The 14,202-nt window shown below is 41.6% G+C and overlaps 1 protein-coding gene across 1 annotated transcript in view; it reads right to left on the minus strand.

Moving 5' to 3' along the window:
• nsmfa (NMDA receptor synaptonuclear signaling and neuronal migration factor a) overlaps nt 1-14,202 on the minus strand; it is a 69,695-nt gene that overhangs the window by 36,161 nt on the left and 19,332 nt on the right. The window contains exons 2-4 of the mRNA XM_050053203.1: nt 14,114-14,175; nt 12,921-13,835; nt 10,886-10,952 (exon numbers count right to left, since the gene is read on the minus strand). Of these exons, the coding sequence (XP_049909160.1) occupies nt 10,886-10,952; nt 12,921-13,835; nt 14,114-14,175 (1,044 nt within the window). The remainder of the gene's footprint in view (nt 1-10,885; nt 10,953-12,920; nt 13,836-14,113; nt 14,176-14,202) is intronic.

Below are 14,202 nucleotides of genomic sequence, written 5' to 3' on the forward strand. Positions count from 1 at the left end.
TAGAGTGAGTGACTAATGGACAGCTACTTGACAGCGACAGAAAACTAGCTCGAACACATGGCCAAGGGCAAGTATGACGTTGAATGTATTAAACTGTGTGGACCTTAAACTAATGACTAAGGAGGAATCTGGATCCTGTGACTGGACCAGTTGGGAACCACTGAATCAGGAAAGAGCAAGTACACCAATATCGGATCTGTATCTGTTCAACCAACTAAAGTGGGGTACACACATAAAGATAATTGGGCTGATTTTGTCCCGATTTTCCCCCTTCCCGACCAAGGACGGCAAACGCCCAATTATCTTATGTCTCATAAGATTATCCTATAAGATTATCCTGTGGTGTGAGGTGTGTTAAGAGTCAGTTCGTCCTGATAATCTGCTTGGAAAAGGGTCGGGGCCGACAATCGTAAATATTAAACTTAGTTCAATATTTACGATCGGAAATCCTCATGTGTGTCGACGACTCCCGAGTCCTGACTCCGTGAATTGTGACATGGAACGGAATGTAGCCAATCAAGAAGCGAGCTGACTGAGGAACAAGGAAGCAGACATAGTAAATAAAGAAGTAAGCATGGCCGACCCGAAGCACAAAGTCAGGTGGACGTCGGAAATGGAAGGACCAGCTCGTGTTTATATAATGTCTCCGCCAAGTCGTATCACAACAGGAATGACAAGGACAAGAGTTGGCAAGAAATTGCCAGTGCCATGGAGTTATCAGTTAAGCTAATAGCTAGCTAGCTAACAGCTGAATCGTTATGTGTGTGGTGTGCTGTGTTGAGAATATCGGAACACATCAAAACTGTTCAATCCATGATTTTTTTATCTTCATGTGTGGGGTCTCGCACGGATAAAAAATCTCTTAAGATTTATAAAATCCTTATGTGTGTACCCGGCTTTAATCAGTCTGTATCCGTGTCTGTACTCGGAGTGGGCGGGGTTTAAACATGGAGTTAGACTGGAAATTGGTAGACCCTAGCCGTAAGTTGTTATTTAAACCTACAAGTTGATATGGGTTGATTAGAAGTTGCTATATTTATTACTTAAAGGAAAACTATTGACAGAACAATCTCAAAATTGAGCTGTCGATCATTTTTGATCACAAAAGACTGAACACGGCTCCCCAAATGAGGATTTTCTTTCAGTACAAGTATGGACATTGACATTTTAATCAGATAAAACTCCTAAAAGGTACATTTTTCATAACAGATGCTTGTTCGTTTCACCCGAGTTATTAGCTTAACCCTGTACCAATATTTTACAATTTGAAGTAAGTCAACTATTATTAATATCAAACAACAGGGATTCATGTTTTAGATCTAATATGTGCAGACTGTTTCTTTATATTCCCTATTTAAACAGGAATGATGATCACACCTGCTTTATTTCACACATCGTCTTGGTTCCTTTGCTTTCTTACAGTGATTCATTTCTCTTTTCTGTCCTCTCACTCCTTATAAGCATACTTCCTGTCTCTTTCTTCTTCTCTTTCTTTTAATGAAGTGTGAATATTCTCTCAGTCTTCTGTGTTTCTTTGATAATGTCTTTTATTTCTTGCCCGGGGTTTGGTCTAAGTATTAGCATAATACATTAAAAGTGAAAGTACTCCATATGCAGGATGTGACCCATTTCTGAATAAAATGTGTTATATTATTGGATTATGATTATTGTAAGCATTGCTGTACAGCAGGTAAAGATGGGACTAATTTTAACCACTACTAACTCATTTACTGCTGGTAACATATTCTATATTAATACATCAGAATATACCTGTTAAGTATGTTTTGGAATAATCTATATTTATGAAGTAACTAGTAAGAAAGCTCTCAAATAAATGTAGTGAATTAAAGTACAGTACAGTAGTATGAAAGTACAATATTTGCCTCTGATAAGTAGGGGAGTTGAAGTATAACAACCCAGTCACCAGGAAAATGTTGGCATTGTACGTTTCTGCAAACCATGGATCTGTTACATTTGCACGTTATTACTGTGTGTGGGGTAAACATTGAACCTTTTTGTTTCAGCAATGCTGTGCCTAATGTGTGGTTACATTTAGGCACAAAACTGCTTAGTTATGGTTCGGCAAAGATCATGTTTTGGCTTAAAATACCCGGTTCTGGGGGCACAATCCTGGCAGGAAAAGCAGGGATGTCTCTGTAACCTTTTCTGCTACTACCTCTGCCAGCTGGTCGCTACAAAACACCCACATTTGAAGCCTAAAAAGCCCCTAGGAAAACACACACAGGTTGCTACATAATGCCCGAACTTGAAGCCTAAACAGCCACTAGGAAAATAGATAGGTTGCTACAAAACACCTACATTTGGAGCCTAAAAAGCTGCTGGGAAAAAACAGGTTGCTACAAAACATCCACATTTGGAGCCCTAAAAAAAGCTGACTGAATCACACTGATGACTCGCTAAAACACAACTGGTTTTGTTTGTTGATCTTCAACAGTGGTCTGGAGCTTAATACCTATGAACTGTGCAAATTGTATGTATTCATGGTTTGCAGAAAGGTACAATACCAACATTTTCCTCTGGCGACTGGGCTGAGTATAAATCCAGGGTGTGTACAGATCCTTACAAATTCTTTAAATGTCTTAAATAAAGTTTTCTTAATTTAAGGCCTTAAAAAGTCTTAAATTCAGATTTGATGGGTCTTCAATATTTTCGATCACATTACCTCGAAAATTTCTCCAGCCTGACAGACTCAATGACTGTTTACACTCATTGGACAGATTTTGAACTGACATCCGTGTCTTTACTTGAAAAGAGTATTTACACATATGTGCCACACCCACATACACACACATATATAATGTGTATTTCCATTGCAGGTGTGGTCTTAAATTTCATATAAGTTGGTATTAAAAAAAATCTTAAAATCAATTTGGTTTTATCTGTAGACACCCTGAAAACAGCATACAATGAAAACACTCAAGTAAAGTAAAAGTGCCTAAAATTTGTACTTAAGCAATGTCAGACTTCAGAAAATCTAAAGAATCAGATTCATTATTTAGAGATGGTAATAATGCATGATGAAAAGGAGAGTGGACACCTCACATCAAAAGCTACTGTGAGATTACAGGGAGTGATTAAGAGCAACGCTGAAACGGCTCTTTTACTTTTTCTTTGTGCACTGCTGTTGTTTATAACTGTGGTTAATATTGTCTACTATGTGGGAATGAGGATCACGTGACAGACGAACTGCCTGCAAACTGCTGGTGTGCGAAAATAATAATTTCTGCTCTGCTTTGCAGCTCAGGCTGTATCCACACTAAGGCAGAGAGATTTAAAAAAAAAAAATGCTGTTTATGTGTCAAAGGTTATTTCATTCACATTGATGTTTTTATTGCTTTCTTAACGTTGCCATCCAGATTGAAATAAAAAAAATATACAGAAATGCTTCAATTTTGAGTCAGCAGCTCTGAGCCATATCTTGAAAGGAGCTTTCTGCTGTTTTCAAAGTGTCGGCTGAAGAACAAAGAGTCAGGACACATACTGTATTATCAATAAATGGCAGGTGTCGTGAGCAATTTATATCTGTCCACACTGGAACACAAGAGCAGCATTTTCTAATTATTTTTTTCCAGTGGAAAAACTGGTTTTCCTGCTTGATCTGTTTTCAGTGGTCAAACATGCAGCTGAGTGAGAGTTAAAATACAAGAATGGAAATAGATAAGCATTCACTTTAAAAACCTGGCTGCCTCAGGGTGGACGTGGCCTTAGTGTGACTCTGTGATAAGATATAATCCTCTTTTAAGTGATGGTTTCAGGTGGATGCATGATTATTTTTTCAGTGGATTTAAGGGCAAGGAAGGCAAAGTGTGTCTCATGTTTAAATCACTCACTCTGATGAAATAACGCACCACGTTAATGCGCTGACACCGCAGATGGATGACACCAAGATGTCAAAGGAATTGAGATGTACTGCTTGGTGTCACATTCACCATCTGCCCCTGTGTGTCGGAGCATCTGGGCCCGAGTGGGACGGTCTCCGAACTTGCTACTGATGTCATTACTCCTGCGAGTGTTACAGAATCTCACTCTGATTTTCCAATGGATTTGGGAATTTACTTTAAGGGGAATACAAATTCTTGTTTGTTAAGGGTAGTGCAGGAATATTTGTGGCTGAATGCTGCAGTGACATATTGTGGGTTTGAAAGCTGGTGTCCGCTGAATGGAAGACAGCCCAACAAAACCATTCTTAGGTGCGTGTTTGCTACTAATGCAGTTAATCTAGGTATGGCTGAACAGAATCCACAATAGACTTATCAGAGAGTTTTTTTAACCACTTATACAATATGCACCTGTTTTGATCTTTTTGGTTTTGTCTAAGAATAAAAATCCAATTCACTGTGGGTGGCAGTAAATATCCAGCCTAGAAATTGGGGCACTGTAGCAGGGCAACCAGTAAGCAGATCCTTTTCAAAGCTGCTGACGTCCTCACCTTCAAATGCCACGTTGTGACTCTTTGGCTTAGTCAGATTAGACGCGGCTGTAAATAAGCGACAACGGAGCTACAGCCAGAAACAAGCGCAAACAGCACGACAGCAAAGCACACCCTGGCAGGGGCCGCTTCGTACCTCTGGATGACTTCTGCCGAATCCTGCTCCCTCTCTCTCCTTTTTCTCTGCACAAATCCCCGGAAAGCCCTGCCGGGACGTGGCACAGTATTAAAGGGATGAGAGAGCTAGAATGCTGGTGTAGCGAGGGGTAGGACAGTGCAGGGGGGGCTGATGCCAGGGCTTTCAGCTGCAGGGTTTATTTGGCTGTGAAGGGGAGGCTGTTGTAGGTAGGCAGCAGCTAGCTTTGAGTATAAAGACCAAAAAGTCGAGTCACATCACCAGCTCGAGTCTTATTTTCTATTCACCCTTGCAACAAATGTGCCAGTCTGCATGTAATCCATCTTCCAATAGGGACACTGAGCTTGTGACCCTCTGTGTCTCTTCAGTAGTTTCACTTCATATAGTTCTTTGTTTGTTTTGAGGGGGATTTTATGACTCTTCATACTTCCCCAGAATCAGTCATGAATACTTGTTATATATTCGTAGGTGCGATTTAAATTAATGTTGAAATTTGATTGTAATTCTGCACCTGGAGGCCTCTGGGTTCAAGTAGCAGCTCTGTTTGAAAAAGTGCACCTTCTCCAACGCTGTGGCTTTAATACTTCATATCCACAGCCTTGTGTTCATTTTTCATGGATACATTTTGAATGTTATAGCTTTGACCCACCAACAAAAGGTCGTCAGCGAAGACGGCCAAGTTGCTGTGGAAGCCTGCCACTCATTTACATCATTGTCAAACTTTTGAAAATGTTCTGGCTAGCAGAAAGTGACACCACTTTATGTGTCAAAGTACAAACGTGGTGTGAAATGCATCACTGTCAATGTGTGATAGTGTCTTCAACAGACTTGACCAGGAATGGTGCGACTCAACAGTCCTGTGAAGCTGATTAACATTTGTCCAAAGCAGAGACGGAGATGGAGACAGAGCATCTCCAACCATGCTTAATATAATTGACTGACTCTGGGTAAGTAGTGGAGGGTATATTGTAAATTCCCCAAAGAACAATGTGTAATTATAAAAGCTAAGGCTGGCGTTATTCTTTATTTTTATTACTGTCAACACATCCCATAAAAGAACCAAAACCAACAATGCATTAGCTCTTCTCTCAGTTTCATGAAATTTCATGTTGAGGTTCTTCTTAATTGCAATTCGTGATATTATCTTAATGATCATCAATGAATGAATGAATCACTTTACTGCACATTATCAGGAAACATAATGAAGAATATTTTTATTGCATTAAAGATTGGACACATCTTTCTAAATGAACATCCTATTAAGTGAAAACAAACAATCAAACAGTCTTAAATAAGATTTGAATTTTTGTGGGGATAAAATGGGCAAGTCAAGCCTTCAGCCATTCAAGCGGTCTAGAGGCACTTTCAGACACAACACAATTTGAGCTGTGTTTACTGCTGGGTTCAGCACAGGTGGCTGTGCATCACTTGAAAAACTGTAGTGACCATCGGAAATAATGGGTTTCAGAGTGCAGTGTTGCTATTGTTGCATTGTGCCTGAAAGAGCCTTTGGATATTTGAGTGACTGGAAAGATGCGGGGCTCCCCCTTGTTTCAAAATGAAAATAAATCAGTAAATTACCATAGCGAGCTGGACAGCTTTTTCAAGTCACAATATTCACGATTATCCCAATAATAAAAAATCACCACAATTAACCTTTTATGAGTGTTTTTTTTTTTTTTTTTTAATTTTATCACAATCCATGATAAAATCATCTACTATCCATACTCTCAATACTTTAACTTCCCTGCCAGTCTTTGGTCTGTCTTACTGTAAGTTCACACTGAAATATCTCAACAACTTTTAGTTGGATTGCCATTTTCTTTGGTACAGGGATTCATAGTCCCCACAAGATAAAGCCTAATGACTTTCTCCCTCTTGTGCCATCATCAAGTCAGTGGTGTGACCAAATACTTTCCAAACTAATGAGACACTAAGATAATAAACAAGGTAAGCATTGAACTTCCTAAAGATTGATTAGTCTGTTGACTATTTTCTCAATAAATGTTGTTGTTTGGTCTATAAAATGTCTGAAAAGGTGTCTCCAAAACCTGAGATGACCTCACATGACATAAAGAAACCAGAAAATATCCACATTTAAGAAGATGGAATCAGAAAATGTGGACTTTTTTGAAGTCGATTATCAAAGTATTTGGCTTAATTTAATAGTTGTAAACTAATCAATTAAATGTTGCAGCTCAATTGGCAAGCAATTTTCATTCAGGTGAATTGGTGCCATTTTGGAGTCTATAATCCAGATCCTACATCCATGGTATAGCCTCATATAATCACTAGCATGTCTGTAGACTTTGAGTTTTGTTGGATAAAAATAACGTTCTATGGTACAGAGAAAAATACCTTGGCTACACTGCCAGCACTTGGTTTTGGTCTTTTCATGGGATTTGTTGACAGTAAGAAACACATAGAACGTTACCAGCTTCAACCTTTCACTATTGTAACAGCTTTGACTAAACCGTTAACATTTACTTCAAGCTAGCAGCCAGAGGTTAGCTCGGACGACAAACAGAGAACTTGAAAACGTTTAAGAGCAGCTTGGGTTAGTCAGGTTTAGTTAGGCAGGGTGTGGTTGGAGCAGGGGTTGTGCAGTATGAAATGTCAAGACTTGGCTTGGTTAAGGCTGAATACACTGTTACTTATCAATGTTAACATTTATCTGATGGCTTACTTCTCAGCTCACCTACACACTCAGAAATCCTTTGACAGAAGTTAGCAATTTGCACGCAACAAATGTCACACTGGGTATTTACCTACCGAGGTTTTATGTGAGCTGAAAACTGACTTATAACTGACTTCTGCTTAAACTCCAACTGAGAAAACAGTTTTACCAGAAGGCACTAGAGATCACATGTTAGCACTATAAATACTTGTTCTTAACAAATCTCTCAAGAGCCAATTGCCATAGTCAGTTCCAAACACGCCTAAAGTCAGCCAGCAGAGATTCAGTGATAATTGGCGGCGGCTGTCGAGCAGGATTAGAGCGCTAACATGACTGCCACAAAAATCTTAAATGGCCAAACTCTATCTATCGCTGTGTCCTAAGTGAGAGCAGGTGTGTGTGCCAAACTGACAGAACTGCTGGGTGGATGTGAGCTGACAGGGTTCAGGTCAGCCAACACACGGACAGACATTTTTCTGACTTGAGCTTGGCGGACTTACTCAACTGCAGTGGATTACACCGGACTTTATCCCTGCTGTTGCATGAAAATCCTCTAACTCAGTTTTTTCCCCCTGTTGGATTGTTTTACTTGAATTAAAAACATAATTTGTGCTGACTAGGCTTCTACCTGACAATTCATAACTGTCAATCAGAGGCTGATTGATGAGAAATATAATAATATAAAAGGTCCACCCACCCACAAACACACACACATACACATACACACAAACCTCTTTACTGTATACTCCCTGGCTCTGTCTAATTGCCAGTTTGTTTTCAGCTGAAACTCAGTCACTCAGCCCGAGGATGAAGGTTAAATGGTAGACATTGAAGTTAAGGAACAGCAGTTACAAGAGGTAAGCGAGCTAAGGAAAAAAAAAGAAGCAAGCAGGGAGGTATACTCACGATATCCTGTTTGAGTGTCCCAGGATTAATTAGCATGCAAGAAGAGAGGAGAGGGAGAGAAAAAACACAGTTTAAGCACCAGTGAGCAGCGAGTCAAAAAAGCAAAGAGGAAGAACTAGGAGAGGCATAATAAGACAAAGACAAAAAGTGTGTGTCATAGTTGACCTCCATGAATCAAAGGTAAAGTTGCAGCGCCACGTAATTGCTGCCGGTTTGAGCTTATTTAATGGGCTAAATGAAAAACAGCTTTTATATACTGACTGAGTCTGCCTTTGTGGTCTGAACTTGGTCTAACAAGCATCTAACACAAGATGAAACGTGAGAGGCAACAGGAAAGTGCAAAGGATGCCTTTAAAAAGAGATTTTGAAAAAAGACGGTGATAGTCGGGGAGAAACAGATTGCTGGAAGCTGTTGGAGATTCAACGTTATGATGTGAAGTGGTTGTGACAGTTCAGATCTTTTACAGCTGTAGGTGATCTTATGACAGAAACTCAGGTCGCTATCACACAGATGCTCACAAGCATTTTTGTATGGACGCACACACTCATTCACACACACACACACACACACACACACACACACACACACACACATGCCTTATTTTTTTCTTTTTTACTGTTGGTTTTGCATGTTTTGGCCCATAAACTTTAAAATGCATGTACCGTAAAACTTCGATTATTAGCCCCGGGCTATTACTCACTTAAATCACTGAAATCAACAGGCCTGTACTTTGGACAGGCGTCTATATGGGACAGGCCTTTAATGCCTTTCACACAAAACTGTCACTCAGCAAAGATGGAAAATACAATCAAGTTGTATATTTGAATCAGTCAGTCATTCATTTGATCTAGCTCCGACAGACAGTGTATCAGAGAGAGAGAAAGTTTCGGCACTTGAGGATTACGGCACCTACCATACCGACCCATCACCGCTTAATCCTGTTAAAACAATACTCACAACTTGGAATAAGTTTTAGAAAAAACCCTTTTGATTATTTTGATCTGAGGACCTTTACAGACTAAATGAATATGAATAACTTACAGGGTAATCAAAGAATGGACACATAATTTAAGGCAGCCAACAACCCATTTTTGCACATCCGAAGAACTATGAAAAAAATGAACTGCTTGGCAACCAGACCAGGCGTCTAATTGAGACAGACATTTATTTGTCAACATGTGGCGCCACACCGGGCAAGTAAAAGGGACTGGGCCTTTAATTGGGACTGGGCTTTTAATTGAAGTTTTACAGTACATTAACATTGCTGCCAATCAAGTGTGAATATTACAATCCTAGCTGCGTGCCTTTGGGGAAGACATTGCTTGCCTGTTGGTCAGTCCACCACTTTGGTCCAGACTGATATATCTCAATACTTTTTGGACGGATACATGCTAAAAACTTTGGCGATCCTGTGACTTTTCTAGGGCTGGGTACTGGTACTCAATACCTTTTAAGGTATTGACCAAAATAATCCAGTATTAAGTAGTACGGAATCTTGTCCTGTCAAACAATACCAGCTTTTATTCCCTTTTTGTATCCAGATCTGGGAAAAACTGACTATTTGTATGGTTTTGCTCGCAGCCAATCACCGCAACCATTGTTGGATTTAATGCGATGTGTGATTGGCCCACTACCGGGCGATTACAATTGATACAGTCTTTGGTGGTATGAGTGGTCGAGTGCAGTTTATTTGACAGAGTTAGCATGTCAGCGTGCTGAGATGCTACTCTGAAAGCATGGCTATGCTATACGACTGCGGCATTTGGTGGCATTTTACAGTACAAAAGTACAAAAATAAAGGTATCAAATGAAGTAGCCTACTCTATTGGTATCGGTAACACTTTAAGGGCACTGGTTCTGGCACTGGGAAGGTAATTTTTTAAACAATACCCAGCCCTAAAATTTTGATCTAATGCCACCATTAGGTCAAAATGTCATTCGGTGCATCCAATTCTTCCATTGCTTTCATTAATAATCAAATACACTAATGACATTCCCACCTGATGGTGAACATCAGGTTGGCATTGTCATTGTCAGCATTTAAGTACAGACTCACACAGTCGCTCTAGTAAGGCTGCAGACTCTTAGTTTTCTAATTTGTTAGATTGAAGGGAACCATTGGTTTCTTTTTGGCACGCTATGAAACATTAGTTTACAGATACTTGAAACTTGTTGATGTTGACAAATTATAGCTTTTATTTTAATCATATAATGATAAACGGTGCTCTTAGAAAGTTAAATCTAAAAAATCTACTTGGACATTGTGGAAGTGATAATGAGATTTTGGTCACGTTTTGCTGTTCAGTGCCCAACTATCAAGATGCCAAATGGTCCTCAAGGTGAGCTTTCAAAACAATCCCTGCTTACAAAGGCTTTATCACGCATCAATTATTCAACTTTGACAAAAAACATTGACAAAATATTCACTATGATGGATTGTCCTCCTTGAGCAAGCTTTAAAGGTCTGCAAGCTGTTTTTATAGCTTACTGGAATGAAAATCAATGGCAGCCTGGAAGGTAAGAAATCAATCTAAAAACCTATAGCAAGCTTTGGAAAATGGTTTGTGGTAATGCTAAAACATGCAAAAAACACCAGCACGGTCCGTTAATTCTGGTCGTCACACGCTAGCCTGACCTTTGATACACCGTAGATATGACTGTGTGTGTTTGTGCACGTGTGAGATTTATATGTGTGCTTTAAGGTTGGACACTCACGCCTGCATGGTTGTTGTGGCAGTTTGAAAGCTGAACATATTTTCCTTGGGGAACCAGTTAGTGTCTTCTGCAATTAAAGAGAAAAATGATCATTTCAGGGTTAAGTGGAAAAAAAAGCAGAAAAATCTGTGTGCAATATTGGCAAACGCTGTGATAAATATATTAGAAATATGGAAGCACAAAACCAGCGACAGCACCAGCACTTCACAGTCCACCACTCCACAAATGGAGAGAGGGAGACACACAGAAGGAGACAGCAGAGGAGAGAGACGGGGGAGACGAAGAGTCAGAAATACAGACCACCACGTCACATCCAACAACAAAACCCTCCAGCCCCACAAGAGTGAGAAGAAATAGATTTGAATTGTAATTCTAGCTCATTTTTAAGGGATGTGTCACTTTAATGCATTTAAACCTAGGTCTGAGCTCTGTGTGTGATTGACTTCATTACACGCAGTAAAATAACTTTAAGGTTCTGTATGTAACTTTAAGAAAGTTATTAGTGACACCTCTCTGAGGCTGTTAAGTGTTCTGCAGTCAGCATCCTGTTGCTCATGCTCCGGTGCTCATACTTGGTAGCCGTGAGCGAGCACCTTCCCAGCCAACATTTGTATGTGGGGCCTATGTGGATAGTTAATGGGCTGAAAAATGGGCCCCAAATGGCACCGTCCATGGGTTCCATATCAGCCCCATGCCAGTTGCCCACATGGGTGAGCTGGTGCTAGTGCTACCTGGGTACCAAGAGGGCATGGGTCCAAAATGGTTATCTTATGTGGGGCCCACTTGGATAACCCACCCATGTGGGCAACAGGCATTTGGCCAATATGGAACCCATGGACAATCCCATTGGGGGCCCATTTTTCAGCCCGTTTACGACCCTCACATAAATGTTGGCAGGGTGGGCATCAATTAAACCAGTGACAAACACAAATCAGACCATCTTCATATTAAGCAAGCTGGAAAATACATTTAAGTGATATTTAGTAAAATGTTACTATTACCAGTGTTCCTATTTCATTTGGACCATTGGCTCCATGATACTAGTAGCGTACCGTTAGCATATTACATTATCAGCTAAGTTACAGCTAGCTTACATTAGCTCAGGTGACAGCTCATTGGCTGCTACTGCATCGCTCTTGGCAAGTAAAAAGAGCTTTGTGTCGTTATATCTTTTATCCAGTTGTTGGCTAAATCAATATCGACTGTAATATTACGTAAGTTAGTATCATGTATCTAGCTAATAACAAATCCACTCAGGTAGGCTAGTATTTTCCTGGTGATGTCATTAGCAAGCAAGCAAGCTGAATATGAGTTGCTACAGCCAGGCCGCCACTGCATAATGTATAAAACAGAAACACAGCATGTGTGAACTCGGTGTTGTGTTGGGTGTCGGTCATTTGTGGACATTAGCAGACTCCATTTGTTATCTAAAGTTAGCAATTGTTGCACACTGTTAGCGCTGTAGTGGAGCATAAGTGAGGCGAGGCACCTGGAAATGCGCATAATGTCACATCCTTTGAAGTGTAAAGGCCCAAGTCCTTTACATAGAAGTTCGTCCACAGGATAGAGGCAACTGAGAAAGCCAGTGAGTTACAGTTTTTAAGTTACATTACAACTTGTTCTACCCTTGTCATTAAAAAAGGCTTAATACTGGTCAAAAGTTTCATACAGAACCTTTAAAATTACAAATTAACTGCAAAGTTTCTTCCATACTAAATGCTCCCTAAAGGGTTAAGTGTTATTTGTTACTTGTTTTTAAGTGATCCTTAAACTTCCATAAAACCTAGAATTATTACTTTATATAATTAAACTGTAAAAAACACTAGACTAATGGAGAAGTATAGAATTTAAACAGATCTTTATGTTTGACAAGTGGATTCAGGTAAGTGATTAAAATAAGTCAAATGCTATTTCATCTCCTGGTCCAATACCAAACCCACCAGTCCCATCCACAGGGTCTTGTGAAAAACCCTGCCCCCTCCCGCCCTTGTTTGGAAATTCAGCGCCTCTCCCTCTGTGTCCTCCGCCCTCTCACCTCTCTCCAGCCCAGTCACCCGGTCCACACTCCACATCCGCTCTAGGCGTCGGTGCTGCTTGCCTGCCTCTCGGGAAGCGCTCTCCAGATCCAGGGAGCCCTGGCTCCGTGAGGGGGCGCCGCTGCATGACTCACAGGCCAGCCCGCTGCACTCCGCCTCCCCTTTTCCACCCTCGCCCCAGCTGCGGATGTTGTGGGCGCTGACGGAGGTCTGCAGTGGGGGTTGAGACAGGTGATGGTGGTGGTGGTGTGATCCATGATGGGAGTGGGATCCAGCGACGTTTAAAGCCTGCTGCTGCTGCTGCTGCTGCTGCTGCTGCTGCTGGTTGCTACTGCTGCTTCCACTTGCCCCGCTACTTCCTGCACTACTGGAGGGCGCATGGTGGTGGTTCCCGTGGTGAGGGTCGTGATGGTTTCTGTGATGGTGGCTGGTGCAACGGCCGCTGCTGGCCTGGTGGTATTGTGTTGGAGAAGATGAGGTGGAGGAAGGGGAAGTGGAGGACTGGATCAAGCCACCTCTGGATCCAACCCCGCCACTCCCCGTCTTTTCCTTTAGGACGTCCAGTTCTAGGCTCTCCTTGCTGCCCCGGCCGCTGCTCATCAGCATACCGCGCTGGGTGGTGATGGTGTACACGCGGGCAGGCTGCAGGGTGCACTCGACGGACTTCTGCTGGTCTTCCTCCGCTGAGAAGCTGCGCTCAAGGGAGAGTCGTGACGCTTTGGTAGAGATGGTGATGGAGGGGGGAGGTGGCTGGAGTAAGCCCAGCGGGGGTTTCACCAGGCTGGACTCCCGTTTGTCCTCACAGCCCTTGGTAGTGTTGGAGCAGGGGTGAAGGTGATTATTGTTGTTGGGACCAATCGTGTCACTTGGGGACTCCGGGTCGGGACCCACCAAGGTTTCACACAGAAGATGAGCTAGAACGAAGGCAAAAAAGACAAATGTGAGTGTTAAAGAATAAGAAATACACCAAGGTGCTAAAGAGCAAGGAGAAGAGAGAAAGAGGGGAAAGCTGAGGATGACACAGAGGAAAATATCACCATCTTCCTTCGGTTATCAGCTACACTAATGATCACAGCCTGGCATTTCAAAAGAGGATGAGGTGAAGCAGGTGGAGGAAGGATTAAAGACCACAAAGGAACAGGCGGAGCAGGAAACAGGGATGGACAAATGGCAGGATGGCTTAGACGCTGACCTGATCCGTTTCGGTTTTCAGGGTGTGTGTGGGACAGGTACTCTCCAAATGCTCTCGCTGCTCTGTGGGGACACACACACATGACACAC

This window comes from Epinephelus moara, chromosome 9 (genome assembly GCF_006386435.1).
Source record: "Epinephelus moara isolate mb chromosome 9, YSFRI_EMoa_1.0, whole genome shotgun sequence".
Classification (NCBI taxonomy): Eukaryota; Metazoa; Chordata; class Actinopteri; order Perciformes; family Serranidae; genus Epinephelus; species Epinephelus moara.